General features: G+C 41.0%; 1 protein-coding gene across 13 annotated transcripts in view; it reads left to right on the top strand.

The window, feature by feature from the left end:
- LOC140198158 (receptor-type tyrosine-protein phosphatase mu-like) overlaps window positions 1-19,638 on the top strand; it is a 1,049,822-nt gene extending 1,030,184 nt beyond the window's left edge. For all 13 annotated transcript variants that reach the window (XM_072259223.1, XM_072259213.1, XM_072259205.1 and 10 more), the window contains 6 exons: window positions 102-275; window positions 1,457-1,588; window positions 5,475-5,600; window positions 7,993-8,156; window positions 17,702-17,837; window positions 19,279-19,638. In XM_072259223.1, the coding sequence (XP_072115324.1) occupies window positions 102-275; window positions 1,457-1,588; window positions 5,475-5,600; window positions 7,993-8,156; window positions 17,702-17,837; window positions 19,279-19,332 (786 nt within the window). In that variant the 3' untranslated portion in view covers window positions 19,333-19,638. The remainder of the gene's footprint in view (window positions 1-101; window positions 276-1,456; window positions 1,589-5,474; window positions 5,601-7,992; window positions 8,157-17,701; window positions 17,838-19,278) is intronic.
- Window positions 19,639-26,952: the final 7,314 nt, after the last annotated feature.

The raw sequence follows: 26,952 nt of genomic DNA, 5'->3' as shown, positions 1-26,952 counted from the left end.
AGTATTTTGTGCATGCTGTTAGTTAAAATAAGTTCATTTTGATCCATTAACTGTCAAGTTCTATTAAAATATGAATATATTCTGCCACATTCCTCTTTCAGACTCTTAATATGGTGACCCCAACACTACGAGTCGAGGACTGCAGTATAGCCCTCCTACCCCGGAACCATGAGAAGAACCGATGCATGGATGTCCTTCCACCAGACAGATGTCTCCCATTCCTCATCACCATAGACGGCGAGAGCAGCAACTACATCAATGCAGCCCTAATGGATGTGAGTATTTCTGGAGAACATGATGCGTAAGAAGCCGTAAGACTGTGTCAATGGTGGATGTCTGGCAATTAGATCAACTACAGATACAGATTAGATTGCAGGAGAGAGACAAGATCCTATAGACAATATTGGAAATTTGTAATTGGGTTATTATTATCACAAGATAATAACAGTGAAAAGCTTTGATTTACACACCATGCAGGCAGGTCATTCCAAATATAAGTGCATCAAGATATTACAAAGAGGAAAGCAATAACAGAATGTAGACTATAGTTTTACACTTACAGAGACAGCGTCATGCAGGTAAATAGAGTGAAAGGACTGTGACAAAGTAGACTGAAAGATCAAAAACTCATCTTTATTATCTAACAGGTCCATTCAGAAGTCTTATAACAGGTCTCCTTAAGTCTGGTGGGAGATATCTCAGGGGAATGATGCATTGACATAAAGTATCTCCTGGTTCATGCGGCAGATCAACATGCCAGCACACAACACCTCTCTGATCGCGTGGAACAGTTTACTGCCAGTGGTCACTTTCTCTTTGGTTCTGGAGAAAGGTGAGCTGCTGAAAGGGACATCCCCATTGCATTGAGAACAGCAGTGTGCTGACACGTGAGAGTTCTCAGCTCCGTGAGGATACCGTGCTACGCCACCGTGGCATTCAGCAGAGCTCCAAATGGATCAAGGCAGGTCTCCATAGAAACGAGACAAATGCAACCTCAATCTTTAGCTGAACCATGTATGTGACGGAATCCCCACTAAGGAAGTGTCCAATGGTCCATGACATCTGGAGAGAAATCACAGTCTCCTGGCTCCACGCAATCTCCTGCGAGATTCCTATACATCCCTTGTTATCTCCTTCACCTGTGCCAATTACTTTGTTTGTTAATCTGGCTAACACGTCATTATTGTTCAGGAAGGTCCAAGAGTATTAATGAACACCTCACTTTGCTGTCTCCGTGCATTAATAAGTTAGGAATAAGGTGGCTGTTGTTTTTCTGGTGTGTGTTGGCGGTAGCTGAGGACAAAGATAATCTAAAATGAGAACAGTAAATGCTGGAAATTCTCAGTGGGTCAGGTAACTGCTGTGGAGAGAGAAACACATTTAATGCTTTATCAAACCTGGAACTACCTGCTGGTCTAATTTCTTGTTCGGTCTAATCTCTTGTTCATGTTTTTAGAGCTATAAGCAGCCATCTGCCTTCATTGTCACTCAACACCCATTGCCAAATACTGTGAAGGACTTCTGGAGACTGGTGTTGGACTATCACTGTACATCAATCGTCATGCTGAATGATGTGGACCATGCTCAGGTATGTGTCTGCACAAACCACTGAAAGCCATGGGAGACTCTCACCAAATCAGGGAGCATCTGCACAATACTGCTTCAGATCCATCACCTCTCCAATGCATCGAATCATCATGGGTGATTTAGGGTCAGTTTTACATCGAGTGTCAGCGCTAATATTTTCATATTTTTCACCTGTATGCAACAGGATACACCTGCAAAGTGTGTGTGCTGTTGCAGTTAGCAGTTCAAATTACATAGAAACCTGGAGAAAAGTACATACAAAATTGTGTAAAGCTTTCCATTGTCAGAAACAAAGATTTTTTTAAAAATCCAAATAAGCAAATATGTACAGTATCTTTGTACAAGATATTAAAAATTGTTTTACAGACAATGGTGTACATTGGAGTAGTGAATATCAAGGTAATTTACACAATAATCTGAAGATTTTCTGCCCCAACTTCCATTGTATCAATCATTATGTTTAGGTGCACCTACAGCCTTAGTTATAACTGACTTGGACCCTTCTGTACAACATCACAGCCCAAACCAGTGTCTGGCCATCTTTCTTGAAACTGTTGAATAGCTATTCGTGATCCAAGATGGATTACACAGACCTGGAGTACAAGAGGATCACTCACAACACGCTGGAGGAACTCAGCAGTTCGGGCAGCGTCTGTGGAAAAGATTAGTCGACGTTTTGGACCTGAACCCTTCGTCAGGACTGTAGAGGGAAGGAGCAGAGGCCCTATAAAGAAGGTGGGGGGGAGGGTGGTTATGGCAAAATCTCCACATTTTTAATACTCCATATTTAGGGTCGTCTTTCATAAATTTCTTTGACCATTGTAATCTAAGAGACTTCTGTAAGCATGTTTAGTTCCTCCATACTTTTTTTGAAAGTGGTGGTGAAAATGATTCTTTTTCAATATCTATTGAATGTCTCATATTTGCAGGATTGAACAAAAACACATGCCAACAGTACAAAGCTTTCTGAAAGGTTGTCAATAAAATTTTTTTTTAAATTGAATTCAGTAACTGAGGAACTGCAGAGGGCACTTTTCATAAACCCATTAGTGAAAATCCTTTTGTCTGATTACTGAAACGAAATCTGGATTATCAGGTCCCAATTGGTAGAAGTTTCAAAAGCAAGCAACATCATAAATACGATTTGCAAAACTTAAAATCAGAATGTTTGTCTATCATTGTGAGATACAGCATGGAAACAGGCTCTGCAGATCTCCTAAAGTTTGTGCTGACCATCAACAACCCTTTAACAGTAATCCTACATTAGTACAGTACCACTTTTTATTCTCCCCAAATTCTTATCAACTGCTCACTACCGGGGAACTTACATGGGATAATTAAGCTGCCAACTCGCGTGCCTTTGGGATGTGGCAAGAAACTGGAGCACCCAGAGTAAACCAGTACACCTCAGGTTGAGAACTTGTAAACAATACAGGCAGCACTCTGCAGAATAGAACCAGAGTCGCTGGAACCGTGAGACAGCATCTTCATTCGCTGTGTCACTGTCTGTCCACTTAAAGCCATGGAATCTCTCAGTTTAATCATGTCCCTCTGCTTCAGTTCATTTCTAAACATTGTTAGGTTTAGCACGCAGTAGGTATGGTGTCAGCCTGATATAGGTGTAGGTGGTTAGAATGGCTATGTATGGCAACACATCAGTGTTGTGTACTGTCATATCTTAAAGAAACATTCACTCACTGACATGGGAAAACAGCCTCAATAGACTGTCCTGGCACAGAGCCTCACTTGCCAGATTCAGTTGTCAGAAAGTCCAGCTGACCCCAGCAAAAAAGCCTTGACCTTGCATGAAGAATGCTCTGGTAACATTTCTTCAAGGGCTATTTTATTCCATATCTTCAGGGAAGCTATTTGGCTTTTGCAGAAGTTATAGCAGGAGACTGAAAGTTACCATCAAGGAGTGCTATGAAATTTGATTTGTTTGCTTCAGTATTAGGAAACAAATTACCAGAGCTGTGTGAGGCACAGATGAAAGCACAGGTTTCAGCAGGCAATAAACATCAGCGAACATACTCAAGTCCTTCAATTAGTTGCAGAAATAGCCCTAATGATCTAAAAGCAGCCAGCTTTTGCACTGTCAAATAAAAAGGGATTTAAAATGTTGATTCTTGAGCGTCACTTATTTTTCCTCTATATCACTCTGATGGAAAGTACTTATTCACTTAGCCTCTCCTAAAAGTGAAGTAGAACAGATTATTTTTTGGACCATTAACTTTCTCATTTGCAAAATGGGTTTTGATCTCTTGTAAACTGGATGTCTGGGTTTGTAACTAATAAACACATTCAAAATGCCATAGTTTGGCCCAGTTGAAAGCCTTTGGCCACCCTCAAAATATTGATCATTTGGCCAGGCAGCAAACATGAATCATAATTTTTCTACTCCACCTTCACTACTGCACTCTGTGACCTGTAGTGACATTATGTACCAGATTGATGTACCAGATCTGGAAATGGTGCTACTGATCTCTAGTGGATGTATGGAGGATTGTTGCACTGAGATTGTAATGGATAAATTACCTCAGGAAACTATGGAACCAGAACCATAAGCAAGCAACAATGATTTGCTCCGACGCAGTTAACCCGAGCTTCACTGTACTTGTCCTGCTCAGTTAACACTTGGCCACATGTTTTAATGTAATTTCAGCAAATGGGATCATTGCCCTTTTATATAAGGGATAAGGTTTGGATAAGGTTTGGATCAGCTCCAGACCGATGGGGCAGATCTTCTGTAACAATGACAGCTGTAAGACTTTTAACTAGAAAACCTTTGTAGAAAAGGTATCAGCAAATTCCACCATATGTATCGTTGGGGTGAGCTGATAAGTGCACATTTTTAAATTTTAAAAAAAGCCCTTGATCTGAAGTTCTGGGAATATTCTTTTGAGCATGGCAAAGGAAAAACATTAACTTGCAGCATGAGTCACTAGTTCACACCCAGGATCCATATTGAACGGAAACAATGCATCCAGAATTTGGGACTTTATGTCATTTATACTAATCAAGCACAAAAAAAGTTACGTTTGTCTGTGTGCAATTGATCAGAAGTTACTTTCATGCCTTTAACCTTTCACTTATTGATCTTCCCTAGTCAGGAGCTGGACTTCACCAGCCAGCTATTGCTAATTTGTACATATGAATAATTGTCCAACATGCACATGACCCCAGATAATGATACCTTGCCACCAGAGGTGGCTACTTGTGATAATTTCTTCCAGCGTTTCACTTCCCTTGCCATCTCCTGAGACTGGAGATATGAACATGGCTTCACAGGTTCACACATTGCTGTCAGAGATACGTCAATCTTCAGTGGCGACTTGCTATGTAAATATGTCAGTGGACATTTCTGTCTTCTGACCAAAGCAAGTGTACTTCACAGATCGTAAATCAATATTATCAGTCAATATTCACCACTCCTTATCCCATCGCTACTAAATTGTGCATCAAAATATCTATCAAAGGTAAAGCAGTGAGGTTGACATGTCTTTAAAAATTCTTAAAGAGAAGCAGTGATACCCTGATGAAGGGTCTTGGCACATAACATTGACTGATCATATCCTTCCATAGATACTGCTTGACCCACTGCATTCCTTCAGCGTCTTGTGTGTGTGTGTGTGTGTTGCTCAAAGTTTACAACATCTGCAGAATCCCTTGCTGCATCCAAAAGGACTCCCTTATAGTCTTCCACAAAAAACATCATTGACCATTTCGTATTTATTGAGTTTTGGCTATGGAACACTCGCCACATTCTATTAAATTATCAAAGCAGCTTATTATATTTGGAACGCGTTAGGGTGCTGTTTTTTTCTGTAAGTGCAAATGTTTTGCATTAGTAGCTTGTGGATCTAAATATTGATGATTTTTGCAACTAGCTGTGCCCTCAGTACTGGCCGGAAAATGGTGTCCATCGGCATGGGCCCCTCCAGGTGGAGTTTGTGTCCGCTAACCTTGAAGAAGACATAATCAGCAGAATATTCCGAATTTACAATGCATCCAGGGTAAGGAGCTGCTTTGTGCCATGGTGAGAGAAAATAATCAATTAAAATCTTCAGAAGCGCTTTCGAACTCCACTCACCATGTCTAAACATAAGAGCTTTAGATTCCTCACTAGCACTTGACAGTAAGTTAATGATGCTGAGGAGAAGAATGAGTATCCTGTCAGTCCTGTGAATCCAAGCATCTGAACAGCTTTGCTGGATAGTACTTACAGCTTGAAGCATTTCCAATTTTAATATATAATTATGCTCTATAGCTTCTATAGCTCTAATTGAGGGTTGTGTTAAAAATGCTATTTAAAAAGCATAAAATGAAATTTTTTCCTACACATTGCTAACATACTGTCTTAAGCTTATTATGGTTACTGAACATAACATTGGTTGTTAAAATATTTAGACTGGGCTAAAATATTTAAAAAAGCAGCTACTGTGTGGTAAAATTCTGTTGTTTAGTAAAATGTGCTAATTGTTTGATGAAAAAAGAATCTAACTTTAAGTGGTACAAGATATACTTCTAACCTCTCTTCATTACAGGTGTGGTCAGAGTTGAGAGGGTGGATCTCAGCCACTGTTCTCACCAGTTATTTTTTTCTCAATTTAAACAATATTGTCATGCAATTAGGAGGCGTTTAACTGATTCAATTTTAACAGGAGCTTCAAGTGAAAGGGCAGCTTCATAATTGTCAACTTATAAATCTATCCTCTTAGTGACTGGTATAGTGAAATAAATTAGGCATTGTATATTGGCAGGAGAATAGAGTGGAATTTAAAACAAGATACCCTGGAGGACTAATAACTGTTCTGGTCATTGTCTTTAAGATAAAGTGGGGCAAACCCATGGAGATATGGATTGGGGATGGGAAAGAAGAACAGGGTGATTTTGGTGATTGGAGGTTTCTTAATCATTCCCAAAGCTTGCTCACTTTGGGAAAAGCAAATGATGGTTTAGTTTTCATATGTTGATCATCTATAATCCCAGTTGAGGTGATTTGCTAGCCAGCTTGTCCATTTTATTGTTACAATAATCAACCATGCATTGCTCCAATAAAACCACCTACCTTGGCACCTGATCATCAAAAACTTTTCTAAGCACTATTAGTGCAAAGGTTTTATTTAATCTTCTAATATACTGCTCGTAGAATTTTAATTTAGTGCACCTTGCTGATGGAAAGTATTGAGTAGTAAATACGAGAGGTGATTGATAAGTTCGCGGCCTAAGGTAGACGTAATCAATTTTAGAAAACCTAGCACATTTATTTTTCCTACATTTACACACTTAATCCAGTGGTCATGGAGCATACGGATCCTTTCTTTGTAGAAGTCAGTGTCTTGGACCTCCAGAGCACAGCAGGGTGATTGATAAGTTCATGGCCTAAAGTAAAAGGAGATGAGGAGAAACTTCAGACTTTCTGCATTTTCACTCAGTGAGTTGAACTGCACGTGCATGTAACAAGAGCGGTATAACTCATCACCTTCTACCTTAGGCCACGAACTTATCAATCACCCCTGCCTTGGACCACCTGGAGGTCCAAGACGCTCTCGTTACATGCACGTGCAGTTCAGTTCTTTGAGTGATAATGCAGAAAGCTTGAAGTTAATAACTCATCGCCTTTTACCTTAGGCCATGAACTTATCAATCACCCCTGCTGTGAACCACTTCTACAAAGAAGGGATCCGTATGCTCCACGACCGCTGGACTAAGTGTGTACATGTAGGAGGGGACTATGTTGAAAAATAAATGTGCCAGGTTTTCTAAAATTGACTCCTTCTATCTTGGGCCACAAACTGATCAATCACTCCTCGTACCCAGCAGATTAAGCAGCATCTGTGTAGAAACAAATCAAGTTAAGGTTTCGAATCCATGGCCTTTCTCCAGAACTGGAAAAAATTGAGATGTCATGTCATAAAATGCAGAGAAGGTGGGGAAGAAAGATGAAAATACAAGTGAAAATCTGTGATAGAGTTAAATGCAGGAGATGCCAATTATTATTTAATCTCTCCCCTCCTCTTCCCAATCACTTTTTGTTCTCACCTCCCTTTCTCTGCATGATCTTTACCAAAGGTTTTTCCCAATTCTGACGAAAACCCATTTATCTGAGGCAATAACTTTCCTTGTCTCCCTTAACAAAAATGCCTGCTTAATTTTACCTTCCCCATATTTTAAGTTGGAGCTTAGATTTCTCATAGTATTTTGCTTTACATGTTTCTGTAGAGGACAGATAAAATCGTTGGTTTATATTTGCTTGAAAATCTGTTATTGGATAGGAAAAGAGCGTTTTTACGTTCTACACTAAATGGAAAAGGGTTGACACACACAATAAAGGAATACAGAGAGCTCAGTAAATAATTAGTTAAGTTTGCTTAATGACTTTTATTTCCTTTTGTGTCCATTCAGCCTCAAGATGGCTGTAGGATGGTGCAGCAGTTCCAGTTTCTGGGATGGCCCAAGTGTCGAGACAATCCCATCTCCAAACGTTCCTTCTTGAAACTCATCAGACAGGTGGAAAAATGGCAGGAGGAATATGACGGTGGGGAGGGTCGCACAGTTGTACACTGTCTGTAAGTCATGCTTATTTCTCTCTGGCAACTTGTACCTTATTAAAGTGCGTCAAACAAACTGAATTCACCAAAAGGGTGGACGTTATATTGTGGCACAAACAAAGTTCAAAGTAAAATGTATTATCAGAGTACATACATGTCACCATATACAACCCTGAGATTCTTTTTCTGCAAGCATATTTAGCAAATCTATGGAACAGTAACTGTAAATAATGGACAATAAGTTGTGCAAATGCAGATATAAGTAAATAGGAATAAATAACCAGCATGAAATAACAGGATAAGAGTCCTTCCTTAAATGAGTGTAGTTATCCCCTTTTGTTCAAGAGCCTGATGATTGAGGAGTAGTAACTGTTCTTGAACCTGATGGTGTGAGTCCTGAGGAACTTGTAACTTCTGCCTGATGACATAGTGAGAAAAGAGTGTGGCCTAGGTGGTGAGGATCTTTGATGATAGATGCTGCTTTTCTATGATAACATGTAGATGTGCTCAATGGCTGAGAGGGTTTTACCCGTGGTGTACTGGGCCAGATCCACTACCTTTTGTAGGATTTTCCGCTCAAAGGCATTGGTGTTCCGATACTAGGCCATAATTTAGCCACTCAGCACACTTTCCACCACACGTCTATAGGAGTTCTCCAAGGTTTTTAATGACATGCCTAATCTCCACAAATGCCTAAGGAAGTAGAGGCGCTGTTGTGCTTTCTTCGCAATTATATTTATATGATGAGTCCAGGACAGGTCCTCTGAGATAGTGACACCCAGGAATTTAAAGTTACTGACCATCTCCACCTCTGATCCTCTGATCCTCTGATGATTACTGGCTTATCGAGCGCTGTTTCCCTCCCCCGAGGTCTGCAATCAGTTCCTTGGTCTTACTGACATTGAGGGAGAGGTTGTTGTTATTACACTACTCAGCCAAATTTTCATTCTCCCTCCTGTATGCTGATTCTTCACAACCTTTGATACAACTCACAATAGCGGTGTTGTCAGCAAGCTTGTGCATGGTGTTGGAGCTGTACTCAGCCACACAGTCATAGGTGTAAAGAAAGTAGAGCAGGGGGCTAAGTACACATCCCTGTGGTGCTCCTGTGTTGATGGAGATTGTGGAGGAGATGGTTTTGCCAATCCAAACTGACTGGGGTCTACAAGTGAGGGAAAATCCAGGATCCAATTGCACAAGGGGTTACTGAGGTCCAGGCCTTGGAATTCACTGATCAGTTCTGAGGGGATAACGATCTCTGTTTGGATTCAATTGTTTATTATAGTGCCTGATAATTCTTTCCATTTTACCCTTCGAAAGGGAGGACTTTGGAGATTGTAACAGTTTACTTTGAATAGTAGTTCACATTTGGGAGTTATCTAAATAATTTAACAGAAGCATTGTCAAAAAGGCAATATCTTGATTATACACCTGAAAATCCATTACCCAAGTGAATCAATGTGGAGGAGCACTGAATGATCTCACATCTCTGGTGTGAGATCTGACTCCGGTTTAGGTTAATGTGATGGAAGTAATCACACTGTTTGCTGACTGCATACAATTAGTTTGTGAAGCCTGAAGCCCAGTGGAAGTGAATCACCCGTGCAAACCTGCATAGCAATGTGTTGCACAGCAGGGCCAGCCTCACCCAAACAACACATGGTGCGGGAAGTGGCAATGTCCTCCTGGCAAAATAAAAACTGGCTTGAAGTGCAAATTGAGTCCACGTGAGAGATATTTTATGCAAGCACTACCATCACTTAACTGCCTTCATTTAATTAGTTTTATTTATTTATTTTCTTAAACGGCCGATCAAGCAGTACATCTCAAACTACCATTTCTTGTTGGCATCGACTGTTAGGATGTGGCCTCCAGTGAGGGGTTCTGTTTTATTCCCTTTCCCTTGAGTGTCTCTCACCTATTGAGATCATGGCTGGTGCACTCCGATTTCTTTCTGTTAGGTGCATCTTCATATTGCTCCTTCCCATCACATGAACACAAGAAGCCTGGAGAGGGAGTTGGCCACAAAGTCTGTCCCACCATTTAATATGATCAATTCAATTCAATACAAGTTTAATTGTTATTCAACCATACATGATACCCATGGATACAGCTAAACAAGACAGCATTACTCCAGGGCTGAGGTGCAAGATACAGTATCAACAGTCACACACAGCACAAAACACACATAGCACATAAAGATATCAGTCAGATACAGCCACACAAAGATGTCCAGGCCAGGGCCATGAAGGCCACAGAAATCTGCAGCTTCTTTTCTGCCTAGTGAACACTGGGGGCATCAGCATCTCCAGCCTGGATGCCATGTTACACTGCTCCTGGTGGAGTACATCGTGGTTGGTCTATGGTGGCCTCAAATCCTTTTGCTGTGACGGTTCCCCATAACCCTCAATTCTTTACTTTCAAATATTTATCTACCTGGACAATAGATGTATCTTATGATCAGCCCAGCATCACCCTGTGGAGTAGCGAATTCCAGTTATTCACCACCCTTTGGCAGATTACGTTTCTACACACCTCTCTTGGCCCCTTATTTTAAATCGATGTCCCCTTGTATATGACTCTCCCATTTGAGAAAACATTTCAACACCTGTCAACCCTGGTTAGGATCTTACATGTTTGAATAAGGTCACTCCTTTCTTCTAAAGCCCCAGGGAATACAGTTACAAACTGTTGATGCTCATTTGGTGAGAGGGAAATTAGCTGCATGCATCTCATTGGGCTGCCTGCGATATTACACAATCATTTTTTTAGTTAAAGGGGCCCAACATGTACATGGTACTCCAAGTGTGTCCCCACCAACAACTTTTAGAACTGTAACAAAACCTCCCTATTCTTAAATTCCAACCCCTTCACAGTAAAGGGCAACATGCCATTTGCTTCTTGTTGGACCATGCTTGTTATCTGTTCATGTACTTCATGTACTAGGACACATACTTCACTAGAACAGTGCAGCAGGAGCGCCTCCAAGGTGCTCACAACCTTGTTGTTGGGTTTGGAGGCTTACTGCCTCAATGATCTGGAGAAAAAGTGCTGGCTGGAGTCAGGGCCTTGTACTTTGGCTCTTGGTAGGGACAACCATGCCAACCCAGTCAAAGGGTAGAGAACAGACTAAGAGGGGTCCACTGGTCCTCCAGGTTTGGGGTTCAGCTCAGGGCTAACAACCTGAACGGTAAAACAAAATTGTTGCAGAAACAACAATGAAGAATTCTTCAACATCTGAGTGCTGATGGTATTCCTGAGTCTCCACTCGGGACTTGCGTGACTGACAGTACTGTAGTGACAACCGAGTGGGTGCAACTGACATAATGAAGGAAGTCCTGGACCCCACCAGAGATGGAGAACCTTCATTGCTGCCCTAAACACCCACAGTATCCCACCAAACTAATTAAGCTAGTGATGGAGCTTAGAAAAATAGAGGGTTATGGGTAATCCTTGGTAATTTCTAAAGTAAGTACATGTTCAGCACAGCATTGTGGGCCGAAGGGCCTGTATTGTGCTGCAGGTTATCTGTGTTTCTATATGTAACTAAACTAATAAGACCATAAGACAATGGAGCAGAATTAAGCTATTCAGCCTATCGAGTCTGCTGCACCATTTGATCATGGGTGATTTAATTTCCATAAGATCATAAGACACAGGAGCAGAATTAGGCCATTTGGCCCATCAAGTCTGCTCCATCATTTCATCATGACTGATCCAAGTTTCCTTTCAGCCCCAATCTCCTGCCTTCTCCGTATATCTCTTCATGCCCTGACCAATCAAGAATCTATCAACCTCTGCCTTAAATATACATAAAGATTTGGCCTTCACAGCTCCTGTGGAAAGGAATTCCACCAATTCACCGCTCTCTGGCTACAGATATTCCGTCTCATCTCCCTTCTAAAGGGACACTCCTCTATTCTGAGGCTGTGTCCACTAGTCTTAGGAAACATCCTCTCCACATCCAGTCTATCAAGGTCTCTCACCATTTGATAGGTTTCTTTCTTCTGAATTCCAGTGTATGCAGGCCAGGAACCATCAAACACTCTTCATATAACAAGCCATTCAATCCTGAAATCATTTTTGTGAACCTCCTTTGAACCCTCTCCAATTTCAGCACATTCTTTCTAAGATAAGGGGCCCAAAACTGCTCACAATGCTCCAAGTGAGGCTGCACCAGTGCTTTATAATGTCTCAACATTACATCCTTGCTTTTATATCCTAGTACTCCTGAAATGAATGCTAACATTGCATTTGCCTTCCTCACCTCAGACTCAACCTGTAAAGTAACCTTTAGAAAATACTACATAAGGACTCCCAACTTCCTTTGCTACTCAGTTTTTTTTGTATTTTCTCTCCTTTTAGAAAAGAGTGAACCCTTGCATTTCTTCTGCCAAAGTGCATGATCATACACTTCCCAACACTGTATTCCATCTGGCATTTGCCAATTCTCCTAAATCCTTCAGTAGCCTCTCTACTTCCACAAAGATACCTCCACCTCCACCTATCTTCATATCATCTGCAAACTTTTCAACAAAGCCATCAAATCCAGTATCCAAATCATTAACATATAATGTAAAAAGAATCGGTCCCAACACAGACTCCTGTGGAATACCACTTGTCACTGGCAGCCAGCCAGAAAAGGCTTCCTTTATTCACACACATTGCCTCCTGCCAATCAGCCACTGCTTTATCCATGTTAGAATCTTTCCTGTAATCCCGTGGGCTCATAGCTTGTTAAGCAACCTCATGTGTGGCACTAGTCAAAGGCCTTCTAAAATCTAAGTACGCAACATCAATCATTTCTCCTTTGTCTATCTCACTTATTATTTCTTCATAGAATTCCAACAGATTTGTCAGGCAAGATTTTCCCTTGAGGGAACCATGCTGACTATGGCCTGTTTTATCATGTGCCCCCAAGTACCCTGAGACATCATCCTTAATAATCGACTCCAACATCTTCCCAGCCATTGAGGTCAGACTAACAGGCCTATAGTTCCCTTCTTTCCTTCTTTTCCTCTGCCTCTCTCCCTTCTTGAAGAGTGGAGTGACATTCACAATTTTCCAGTCTTCCGGAACCATTCCAGAATCTAGTAATCCCTGAAAGATCGTTACTAATGCCTCCACAATCTCTTCAGATGTTTCTTTCAGAACTCTGTGTGTATACCTCCTTGCTACTGTTTGAGGGGGTCTGTATATAACTCTCATCAGGGTCTTTTCACCCTTGCAGTTCTTTAGCTCTATCCATAATGATTCAATATCTTCCAACCTTATGTCACCTCTCTCTAATGATTTGATTTCACTTTTTACCAACAGAGCAATGCCACCCCCTCTGCCTTCCTACCTATCCTTTTGATACAATTTGTATCCTTGGACATTAAGTTCCCAGCCATAATCTTCTTTCAGCCATTATTCAGTGATGCCTACAACATCATACATACCAATCTGCAACTGTGCTGCAAGTTCATCTACCTTATTCCATATCCCGCCCTTATTCAAATATAACACCTTCAGTCCTGTATTCACCCTTTTCAATCTTGTCCGCCTTTTACATTGCAACTCACCCTGTTGACTGCTATTTTGCCCTATCAACAGCCTCTCCTCACTACACATTGCCTCTGTTTGTAAACCAGCCACCTCATCTTCAGCACTATTATCCACCTTTCCTACAATACATCCTGCATTGAAATATTGGCAGCTAGGACATTAGTTACATCATCCTCAACCTTTTGATTCCTGGCTTTGTGTGAGGTCTTACCAACACCTGCTTCCACAACCTCTCCACTAACTGTTCTGGCACTCTGGTTCCCATCCCCCAGCAACTCTAGTTTAAACCCAACCGTGCAGTCTTAACAAACCTTCCTGCTAGGATATGAGTCACCCTCCAGTTCAGGTGCAAACCATCCTTCTGTGCAGGTCCTACCTTCCATGGAAGAGAGCCCAATGATCTAAAACTCTTATGCCCTCCCTCCTACACCAACTCCCTAGCCACATAGCCTAAACTGTATAATCTTCCTAGTTCTGGCCTCACCATCATGTGGCATGGGTAGCAATTCTGAGATCACAACCCTGGAGGTCCTGCCCTTTAACTTAGCATCTAACTACATGAACTCCCTTTGCAGAACGTTGTCACTCGTCCTACCTACGTCATTGGTACCTACATGGACCACAACTTCTGGCTGTTCACACTTCCACTTAAGAATGCTGAGGAGTCGATCCAAGATATCCCAGACCCTGGCGCCTGGGAGGCAACATACCATCTGGGAGTATCATTCTCACCCACAGATTCTCCTGTCTGATCCCCTACCTAATGAATCCCCTATTAGCACAGAGTGCCTTTTCTCCCCCTTTCCCTCCTGAGTCACCAAGGCAGACTCTGTGTCAGAGACCCAACCACTGTGACTTTCCTCTGTTGGGTCAGCACCCCCCCCCGCCCACCAACTGTATCCAAAGTGATATACCTGTTATTGGGGGGGATGGCCATAGGGGTACTCTATACTGGCTGCTCAACCCCTTTCAACTTCCTGACTGTCACCCTGTTTCCTGTGTCCTACACCTTGGATGTAATTACCTCTCTATATGTCCTATCTATCAGCCTCCCAAATGATCTGGAGTTCATCCAGTTCCAGCTCCAACTCCTTAACGTGGTTTTGTCAGAAGCTACAGCTGGATGTACTTCTTGTAGTTGTAGTCGTCAGGAACACTGGAGGTCTCCCTGCCTTCCCTCAACCCACAAGAGGAGCATTTCACTATCCTGCCCGGCATCTCTACTGTCCTAGCTGAGTAGATATAAAGAAGAGAAGGAAAAACTTGACCTTTTCTCTCCTCTGCTTTCTCTGAGTGAAGCCTTTCTTCGCTGAAGCCTCGAAGAGCTAAAGTCTTACTATCACCACTCTATGTCCATTCAGATGAGTGCCACTGTGCTTGTTGCTGCCTTCCTTTAATTTGCTCTAACTAATTTATCCCAAACACCGATTAACTGCTAGTCAAAGCTTTATTATGCGGCCACGACTCACTCCTGCCTTTTACCCTTGAGCAGTGGACCTAATTGAAGTCTCCTTCTCTCAACACTTCCGATGTCAGGATTGATCTCTGGTCAAAGCTCTATTTCCCTCTCAAACCACTCTCTCCTGCCTTCTTCCTGTAACCTTTGGCATTCTTACTAATCAAGAACCAACTTCCTTACTGTGTAGGATGTGTTCTAGGACTATGAGAGGTTGTGCGTCATTTGCACTCCCAGGAATTTGAAACTGCTTACAGTTTTCACTGCTGCGCTGTCAATGTAAAACGGAGTGTGATTGGTGTAAGTGCTCCTCAAGTTGATAACCATCTCCTTTGTCTTGCTGACATTGTGGAAGAGGCTATTTGCCTGGCACCAGACCTCGAGCTCTTCCACCTCCTAACTGTTGGCTGTCTCATCGTTAATGGTGATGAGACACACCTCTGTGGTGTTATCGGTGAATTTGATGATTTGATTGCGCAGGTATTTAGCCGCGCAATCATGACTCAGCAGTGTACGGCAGTGGTCTCAGCACACAGCCCGGGGGGCGGGGGGCACCTGTGCTGAGGATGATGGGAGGGAGGAGCGGTTCTGCATCCTGACTATCTGAGATCTGTTCATTACAAGACCAACACCAAGTTGCACCGTACTGTATTTAGACCGAGGAGTAGGGTCTGGGGGTCAATACTGTAGAATGCTAGACTGAAATCCAGAAATCAGTGAGCTGGTGTGCACACTCCAGGAGTACTCAGCTTAGGATGTTGCCTGTCCTGGCCACCTTACAGAGACTGACACTCTGCAGAGCTCTTCTCACATTCTGCTGCTGTTACAGGTAGCGGCTGCTCACTTGGAAATGGGGTAGCTTTCGTGGCCGTCATTGTGTCGCATGCATAAGCATTGTTTAGAGCATCAGGGAGGGAAGTATCACTATACAGTTGACTCTGTTTTTCCTTGTGTAGTCAATAATGCCTTTAATGCTCAGCTACATTCATCAGGGATCGTTGATCATGGACTGTTTGTTCCACTCCCATCATGGAGGAGGCTACATAGCATTTACACCAGGACCACCTGACTCAAAAACAGTTACTTACCCCAAGCAGTAAGGCTGATCAACATCTCCACCACGACTTTATTATTTCCTTTCAGTCTCCTAGTGTACAGCAACACTTTAGGGACATACAATCAATCAATATATATAACCTATCTTATGTACTTATATTTATTATGTTCCTTTTTATTGTATTATTTTGTTTTTGTGCTGCATCAGATCCAGAGTTAGAATTATCTTGTTCTCCTTTACACTTGTGTGCAGGAAATGATATTAAACAATTTCGTATTTACAATACAAAAATTGTAAATACAATTTTGTATTTGTATTTATGATGGATATTTACTGCCCAGATCAACTTTCTAAACACAGCAGCGGACACTTCAAAAGATCAAAGTGTTATTTTTGAATAAATTAAACCTCTGTAAATAAAGCAACTTCTTTGTTTAGCTGCTTGTCGTGAATGGGAGCCAGTCTTCAGTTCTTAATGTAAATGGCAAGCAGTAATCAGTTTGAAAGTGAAAGGTCAGCTTTTCAAGCAGTATTGTCTATAAAGCAAAGAATGCTGGCTGCGCTTGGTTTAACTGCTCAGGAGGTGCAGTATAAGACAAATGGTTATTTAATTCAGCTTGAATCCAAACAGACAATGCTAGATGAGTTATTTAGTTCAAGGCAGCTTGCAGACCAGATGTATATTATTATTTAGCATATCAGTAATTTATGACCGTAAGATATAAGAGCAGAATTAGGCCATTCAGCCCATCTATTAGTATGTTGGAAGATTTATGTACTCAAGCAGTCAGCTTCACAGCGTTAATTGTGGGTAACTGGGAATTGTCTCCAGAAGCTATTAGAGCTATTAGTGTTAAAAGGTATCTAAAATAATATCACATGTGTGTGAAGTCACACAAGGGGCACAGAAAAGTATAAATTTAGAGAGAAGTTCAGATTTTTTTGGAATGACCCAGGAACATCAAGATGGATGACGGAAACTATTCGTCTGCCTTTGATTTCTGCGACAAATGACTGGTCTGAGTGAAGTTCGGTGGTGTGCCTTTTTAGTTTATAGAAACTGTATGTGTGTTTTGGAAATCTTTTGTGTTTTAGAAGTAGTTCGTATTTTGGAAATCTTTTATAAGATAGAAATCCTTTGTCAGTTTGAAATGTGTTGTAAGAATATTGTTTGGATTTAAATGTGTATCTTTGAAAATAGATGAACTGTGTTTAAACTACTTTCTTAGCTGGAAGTGTCTCCTCTTTGATAGGAAGGGGGAACCTTCCACTCAAACAGTGGGTAAACAGGAAAGTGAAATAGTCCTTAAAGGTTAGGTGTAATTTCCCTTTAGTAAAGGTTCCCATGGCTATTTATATCAATAGGGCTTAAGGTCCTCATTTGAGTTTAGAGCTTTGTAGTTAGCAAACTCAGTATTGTCACACGTTCATCTTGGGATCTGGATTGTAGTATTAATTATGACCTGGGCACTGAATCATGTTCATTCTCTGGTGCACATACAGGAATGGTGGAGGACGCAGTGGTGCATTCTGTGCAATCAGTATCGTATGTGAAATGCTGCGGCATCAGCGGGCTGTAGATGTGTTCCACGCTGTAAAAACACTGCGTAACAACAAGCCCAATATGGTTGACTTGCTGGTAAGTGCAAATTGAAACTACGACATTTAACTCACAGATAACAGGCATCTATACGCATCGCCTGTTCACCATAATTACATATCTGGCTAGACTTCCCACTGGGATTCTCTATATATTCCTGGAAAGACCTGTGCTGGCTCAACAGACAGCCCACAGGAGGAGATGATAAGAACCCAACCCTATGTAAAATTTGCCAGGAACAGTCACTCTCATCAAGATGGCTATATCTCACATTGGGACAGTTAGGGTTTGGGCTTACATTAGGAACATGTGAAGTTTCCATGAAGACAGGAATAGGGAACAGGAGCAAAGCAAGCTAACCGAGCAGCAAACAATCCGCTGGAGGTACTCAGCAAATCAAGCACCATCTGTGGGAAGAAAAGAACTGTCAATTTTTCAAGTCGAATTCCTGTATCAGGACCCTGTTCTACCATTCAGTCAGATCTATTTTCCCATCTAATCCATATATCAGAGACACAAGATGCTCTGCTAATGCTGGCAGCCTTGAGCAACACCCATAGAATCCTGGAGAAAAACAGTAGGTCAGGCAACAAGTATGGAAGAAATTGTACAGCTGACATTTTGTGCCAAGATCCTTCATCAGGACTCAGTCTATAGATGCTACCTAACTGCTGAGCTCCTCCAGCATTATATGTGTGTTAAGCCCTATGTTCATTCCTGGTGTTCAAATCCAGCTTTGAATGTTTAACAAAACTGAGCAACAGTACTCCTCTGAGGGAGGGAATTCCAACAATTGCAATCTTTTGAGTAACCAATTTGCTCCTCCTCTCATTCCTAAATGGACAGTGCCTTACCCAAAGATTGTGCTCCTTAGTTTTAAATTTTCCATTCTGAGGAATTGAACATCCACTGGGTCAATTGGAAACTGAAGGAGACTCCTGCTTTCCCAATCAATCAGGTCACAGCTAGTCTATTTCCTCAGTCCACTTCTCTTCACCAACCTGATATCCCATGACTCACATTGATTTCTGTCACAAGTAACTAAGTCTCCACAATTCTTTCGCATAGAGAATTCTTACTTCAGATATTCCTATTAGGAGTCCCCTTATTCTTCAAAGTTTCTTCTCATCCCTGTTTCAAAGGGTCCACCCATGAATAAAGGGGAAACCCCATTTAGTCAGGCCTGGTTAGCACACACATTATTCTGGGGAAAAAAATTGCAAGGCTGTGCTTTTGGCATGGAATGACTCATTACTAAAACCTTGGTCTCACAGAATTTATCCTTAAAAGTGTCATCATTTTACACCAACATGAACTGTTAACAGCATCCTACTACCTTAGCTGTATTCTGAAGGGTTTTCACCAGGAATAAAAAGAAACTACCCTCTTGATCCAGCAGTCCATATATTATATTAAAGAGGGGTTAATTATAAAAAGAAGAAAGTGATGTTGTTGACATACCTCATGTTTTTTTTTCCAGGATCAATATAAGTTCTGCTATGAAGTGGCAATTGAATGCTTGAATTCTGGTTGATCAAGATTTAGCAGATACACTGGCAGCCGACGAGACCCATCCCGTCCACATTGAGAAAGCAACTCCCTGATTCTTGGTAAACTGTGATGAGAGAGCTTCACGTCATCAGCCATCAGTTCTACAAGCCAACGCTTCTCCCTAGTTTTTATTCCACTCACTGGGTCCCTCCTGGGCTCAGAGGAAGAGTAAGAGAGAGAGAGAGAGACTGTAAAATTCTGCTTGCACTGCCAGACATTTACTTTAATCCACCAGCTCCCTATACTGTAGCTGTTTAATATTTAAAATAAAATTGATATTCATAGTAAATGTATACACATTATTCAAAATATTGTTAGTTAGCTGTTGTAACTAAAGAGCACAATATCTTTTTTAAATGCAAAGCATTTACTGACAGCCTAGAGAAGTTGACAAATGCCAAGAGCAAAAGTAAATCCATTAAACTCTATCGTTAAATACTTTTCTAAGTCTATTCCAACAATAATCTTCCTTATAACCTGAGACTGTACCCTCCCTGACTCTCACTCACTGCCCGAGAGCTGTTACATTTCCCCATGTAAAACAACTTCAAATACTCTCCAGTCACCTGGGGCCATTTTATTCTTCATGTGAACAATTCTAATTGCAAATATGTTAAGTCTCTATTCTTGTACAGTTGGAGTTCAAGTTTATCAATAAATACCATGAAAATTAGCTTTTTTTACAGAGCATTACAGACTATAATAATCATTTCTAGCTTGTTCCTTTTTAATACAATTTTCCTTCAGAACCTTATATTTAATTGTTTTTTTCTCTCCAACCTCCAACTTCATGTTCTTTGAGAAACAGTTGAGGTCTTCGCTTACATTAAAGATTTTACATCAGCACAGTTCACAACAATTTCAGTTCTTTTAGTTCATCCATTCACAATTGCACCCTTGCTTATCTGTGTTTTGCCTCCAGTTACCCACTTCTGCTCTGAATCTGTATTCAAAAGAAATGCCAAGAGGTTGAAGTTGAGCTGGCTTTCACAGCCAGGGAGAGTGAGTGTCTGATTTCTACTCCCCTTTGAATGGTGAGCTGATATGACTGGTGGGGGTGGAGGGGAGAGGGGTGCGGTGGCAATGGTTGAGTTGCCAATCTCACTGTAAAAGTTGCTTATTCTTCTGTCTGGAGAAGTGGGTTGATATTCTGACTACTGGGTTGTAAGGTGCCACAGTGAAGATGTCTCGTAACATAAAGAAGAGACTGATTAGTTTGTATAGCGTCATTTTAAAGTGCCTCCCTAGGCCAACCTAGCCCTTGTCCCCATCGCCTATTCACCTTACTACTGGCTGTTCAACAGTGTGGAATTCCGTTCATGGTAATCCTAGAAAATCATAAGCAAAGCCAGTGGGTCACCAGAAATTAATGTCAATCATTAACTCCATTCCTGAGATGTTAATTCCATCCTCTCCCGGGCTGTTGTCTATGGCAGATCCAGATTTTGCAATGATCCAACCTAGGGTTATTCTTGCAATTTCATTCTGTGTCCGTCACAAATATGCCTTCATCTATTTCTGTTTACATAGCTTGCCTTCACAGTCTGACTCCACCAATCTGCTACTAAAGCATTCGCCTGTACTCTTCTTACCTCCTGTCTGAGCTTCATCGGTCCCCCTCATGGCTGGTGTCCTTATCCTCCATTCAAAAATAAACTTGAACTCGTCTAAGCTCTTCTGCCCACCCCCTCCTTAAAAATAAGCCATCACACACATATTTGACAATTCTCCATTGTCTCCTTTTCTTTCTTTTAGGAAGTTTGTTTGACCTATCTGTTTGGCCAAATTTTTGACCATCTTTGCCAATTTGCTCAGTGTTATTTTGTTCTTTAATGTTTTGTCTCCCTTGTTCTGCATTGAAATATTTTTCTACATTAAAGTCTACTTTCATGCAAGATTTTGATGTTATCAGGTTAATCTGAACAGCACTGCACTGGAACAGATTCCTGTGCTGTTTTCACCATTCCAACGACCATGGGCCAATCTCAGCTGTCGATGCTAATCACTAGGGAGTCTGCAGTTGCTCCTAGTGACAGCATTGGGCTCACCCTGACTCTGAGTGCTGCAGTTGCAAGATGGATCCTATAAATCACCCCTTCTGTAGATGGCAAACACAAGGAAATCTGCAGATGCTGGAATTTCAAGCAACACACATAAAAATTGCTGGTGAACACAGCAGGCCAGGCAGCATCTATAGGAAGAGGTACAGTCGACGTTTCAGGCCGAGACCCTTCATCAGGACTAACTGAAAGAAGAGATAGTAAGAGACTTCAGTTGGTCCTGACGAAGGGTCTTAGCCCGAAACGTCAACTGTACCTCTTCCTATAGACGCTGCCTGGCCTGCTGTGTTCACCAGCAATTTTTATGTGTGTTCCTTCTGTAGATGGGCTGTGGTTGGTAGTTTAATTGGCCCATGTAATTTATCCCTCATGTCAAGGAGTGCTAAGAAAATTAGATATACAGGTGGGAGATTATATACTATGGGGGGAATGGGATTTCCCTAAGAGTCAACATAGACGGACTGGGCAGAATGGCCGCCTCATGGGGAGATATGGAAGTACGAGAACCTCACATTAACCGGTACGGTTAACACGCAGGATTCCCTTACTACTCTGCAGTGTTCAAAATGTTGCGGTCCAATGCCTTAAGATTTTACAAATAAAAAATTAACACAAATGTGTACAATAGACATTTTTAAAATGACCTGTGTATGCTTTAATACCAGTAACACCATTTTCACCCATCAGTGAATTGGGTCTGGGCACTCCCAAGAGTGGTCTGTTTAAGTGTGAGTGCCATTTCTGCAACATCTGTCACACATGTGATGACATCATCAGCATGCACTGTTTTTGCATCCACTGTTGGTACACAAGAGTTCGAAGTTTAACCTGTGCTTTCTCACTTATTCTTAATCAACAATGAGTAAACACTGCGCCAAGTCGCCAATCATATGTCAATGAAAGTGGGACACTGTTTTACGTGTCAACCTTGCATAGGGGCCATGCTAATCTGCTTTCCCACTTCATTGCTCCTGTCTGACTGATCACAGATGTTCTTACGCAGTGCTGGATTGAATTTGAACACATTAAAACTCAGTGGTCCAAGCTTCTGGGTGTCAGTCCAGTCACGTGAGCCAAACGTGGTCGTATCAAGTCAGACATTGTGTTGCCTTCTCTTCAATATTTGTACCACAGCCTGAGGAAAGAAGGTTGCAATGTACTTGGGTGATTGAGCTATAAATTATAAAGTTAATTGATAATATTGGAAGGAATAGATTCAAATGGAAAAACAAATATTCTTCATGTCCTCCTTCGTTACTTTTTCATGAAGTGATTGGCTTTCAGTGTTTTCCTACATTTCTATTGTCTATCATGATTAAAAAGGAAAGGTACGGTCGATTGTGATCTTCCACACCTTTAGAAATTATTTTTAAACAATAATGACAAAGTGAGAGAATGGCTGCAGAGAAGGAGGATAAAATAAAACTCTCTTCCTTCAAGACAACTCAGTATTAACATTGGCCCCTTGGCTTAGTATATAAAGATTGAAGCAGAGACTAGTATTTCAGTATGACCGACTGATAAGGATTTAGTAGTATCAGTATTATCAGTTAGCTCTGGTGTTAGTCAACTTCTAATGAGGAATTTGATTGCTTGTGCTGGATCACTGAATGCAATGCTGTTCGAGGCACAGTATGCATTTCAATTTTGTGGAGAATACAGTCCCTGGTTACCTTTTATAATCCTTATATTAAAAAAAACATTTAGTGTATGTGGCTTATATAATCTTAATGGACCATTTGTATGTTTGAAAGTTTTCCTTTTCTTTTGCCATGATTGTTACCCATCAGCTTGTCAACTTACAAATAATTGCTGAGCGCAGCTATAACAGCAAAAGCCAGAAATTAGTCAGACCCTCAATGAATGAGCCAAAGCTTTATTCTTCATTTGTTTATATTGTAAATATTTATGATTCATCTGATTATTTATTCATGAAGAAAACTCCTTTTGTGAAGCACCGTGAGTGACAATCGTTTTTCCAGAAACCTTAGTATTGTCCACAGAATGATATTGTTAACTTTTTGTTTATCTTGTGTTGCAGTAATTGATCGTGCAATAAAGAATTATCCGACCAGCATTCTGGATGTTCTTTGCTGGTGCTACATCTTCCCTTTTCTGTTGTCTTGCTGCTGTGGCATTGTTAATGAAAATATATAATTCAAAGCCATGGTCCATTTCCTCAAACAATTGATCACAGAATAAAATGTTCCAATCTCACCTAGAATGAGTTTATTAATCAATAGTTTGCAATGCCTTCAAATACCCTATTGTTCTTGATTAATGGTTGGAATTTAAGAAGATGATAATTAGGAAATAATTCTGTTAGACAAATATGTAGTGAAGATACAGCCATGGAATCATTAATCTAATTTTCAGTCTGCCTGAGATTTGTTACAGAAGGATCCAGGTTCTTCTTTCAATCCTTCTTCCCAATTTGTTTTTGTGGTATCGTAATTCATCTAAAAACATCAATCCTCAGTGCCTCTATACAATGGCATTGTGGGGTAAATATGATGGAGCAGTGAGTAATTCAGTCAAGAGAAAATGCAAAACGTGGTCTCTGGTCTTAAGTATAACAAAGTCAGCACCATTAGGCTGGCACGGCAGCACAGAGGTTTGCACAACACTTTACAGTATAGGCGACGCGAGTTCAATTCCCACCGCTGCCTGTAAGGAGTGTGTCCATTTTCTCTGTGGCTGTATGTGCTTCCTATGGGTGTTCTGGTTTCCTTTAACAGTCCAAAGATGTACCAGTTGGTATGTTAATTAGTCATTGTAAATTATCCCCTGATCAGGCTCAGATGAAACCGGGGGGATTGCTGGACAGTGCGGCTCAAAGGGCTGGAAGGACCTATTCAGCACTGTATCTCAATCAATAAATAATGCCTGCCGAGCTGGATTCAGACTCCTATGGTTATATCCCACAGGTTACAGCCCACATCAAAGTACTATGGTTCATTATTGTCACAAGAACTGAGGTACAGTGAAGAGCTTTTGTTTTGTATGCTATCCATATAGATTGTGCCATAGCATAAATACACCAAAGCTGTACAAGGGAAAGGCAATAACATAATGTAGAATATTGTATTACAGTTACAGAGAAAGGGCAGGGCAGGTAGATAGTAAGGTATACTAAATATAACAAGGTGGATTCTGATGTTCACCATTCAATTACTGCATATTATAACCTCGGGATAGACGCTGTCCATGAACCTGGTGGTATGTGCTTTCAGGTTTTGTATTTTTTGCATGATGGAGGGAGGTGAGGAAGGAGAATGCCTGGGGAGGGTGGGGGTCTTTGATTACGTTGGCTGCTTTACTGAGGCTGCAAGAAGTGGAAACAAACTCCATAGAGGGGAGGCCAATTTTAATTACAGACTGAGTTGTGTACAAAACTCTCTACAATTTCTTGCAGTCTTGGGCAGAAATGTTAACATACCAAGCTATGATTTAACTGAATAGAATATTTTCTGTAGTGTATTTGTACAAATTGGCGAGGGTCAAAGGGGAATTGCCAAGTTTCCTTCGCCTTCTGAGCAAGTATAGGCACTGGTCAACTTTATTGGCAATGGCATCAATGTTCTTGAATCACTACAAGCTACTGGTGATGTTTACACCTAGCATGATTTAGCACGAATGGCAGATGGAGAATCAAACAGCGAGGGGATCAAATGCTATCGTTGTAAAAATAAATTAATTTTTATCGCAGTGTAAAGGAAGGAAGGCAGTAGCAAACGGAAGGTTCCTAATAAGGGAACAAGCCGAGTTCACACAAGCTGACTACAGTTGCTTTCAACTTATCAGAGCCACCATCGATATTGAGACATCTGAAGGAGAGATTAATAAGATCAAAGCAACAACACCGGACAAGACCAAGTGGAACTGGAAACATGAACATAGTACACAATGCAGATCTTTGCCACTATACAAGTTAAACAGTTGATGCGGCTCCAGGTGGACAGGGTGTAATATGTAATATCATCCCTGGCAAAACTGAAAGAGAGAAAATTGTACAAATGTTGCACTGAACTCCCGTACCAAGGCATGATGAAGATGATAAATGGAAAGAAAGGAAATGCAATTTGATGTAATTGAACAGAAGCTTATTCCAATCTTTGGCAGCCATGTAGCTCATTAAATTGAACTGATAATAGTACCAATACGCTGATGGACAAATTGTACACTCAGCAAGAAGCAGCTGCCAGATGAATTTATAAATGTGTTTGAAAGAGATGAAAAGATGAATGGAAAATACATCTTTCAAATAGATTCAAACTACATTCTCAAACTAGATACAAGTAAAAGTACAGTATTCCAATAATTTGCAAAGAGAAACGGAAGACTTATCTTGAAAGACTGAGAGACATTAGGTAACAGGGGGTTGATACACTTGAGTATCAGGTTGTGTGTAAGTAGAAGTGTATAGCCTTTAAAATATGCAGTCTCAACTGCTGGAGTACCAAACAGCATGAAAATTATTTCCATTACAAGAAAATCTTTTTCTCATTCCATCTCATCCTTCTTGTCACTGAGACTTAAGTACAAAAAGGGCTGTCAGGCAGAATTTGTGAGGAGAGAAACAGAGTCAATGATGGTTCATTGGCATAAAACGTTGAATCCGTTTCTCTCTCCGTGAATCCTCCTTCACCTGCTGAGTAAATCCAACACTTTCTGTTTTTATTCCAGATATTGCAGCTTCCTCTGCTGTTTCTTTGCCCTACATTATCATTCTTATTTTCGACCCTCATAGAAATCCGCTTTATGTTCTCACCTAAGTATTCTGTGTTGAAAAGTTCTGAGTTGTCATGCTGGCTTCTGTTCATTGACGATAACCAGAAATCAAGAGATTGGGTGACCATTTGCGTCCGAATTTCATCTCAGCTTTATTGAAACCAGTAGAGTAAATTTTGACTAAAACTGCACCTCTCCATTGATTCAGCACACCTGCTCATCATCCAGCCCTGGGTGAGTAAATGAACAGATAAATGATTGAGTGATTGGACGGGAATAAATGAGTGATTAAGCGGACAGATCTGGAGGAGTAATTGAGTGAATGATGGAATGAATGTTCATTCAAGACTATGGAGACAGAATAAGGATAAGGCTGATTTGATGATCCACGGAGTCAAAATCGAAAAAAAACTGGGCTGATTAGCCTAATTTGATAGTGTGATGACTACGGTTAAAATAATATATGAAATGTGGATAACTGAATGAATGAATGGTGGAAGCACGCCAGAATGTGGTAACGCCCACAGCAGTAGTTAGAAGGGTGTTCATTAATCCAGTATTCTTTGTAAATCACTGATGAAATAGTCAATTTGCAGCTGTCTACAAATTTCAGACAGCAATTCTTCAGAATTCAAAAAGGAAATGTCGAACCGTACAATGATGTGGACAGGAAAGGCAATGATGTATTCTTGGGCAGCAAGTAAGAACTCAGGAAATTCCAAGGTGCATGATTTAGATTAACAATAATCCAGGCAGAGAAAGATGATCAAACTTCCTGCTGTTCTTTATGTAGAAAGTGGGGTGAACAGCTG

The sequence above is a fragment of the Mobula birostris genome, chromosome 1 (genome assembly GCF_030028105.1).
Source record: "Mobula birostris isolate sMobBir1 chromosome 1, sMobBir1.hap1, whole genome shotgun sequence".
In the NCBI taxonomy this organism is placed as follows: Eukaryota; Metazoa; Chordata; class Chondrichthyes; order Myliobatiformes; family Myliobatidae; genus Mobula; species Mobula birostris.
The sequence above is the reverse complement of the archived record's forward strand: the minus strand, read 5'-3'. Positions and strand labels throughout refer to the sequence as shown.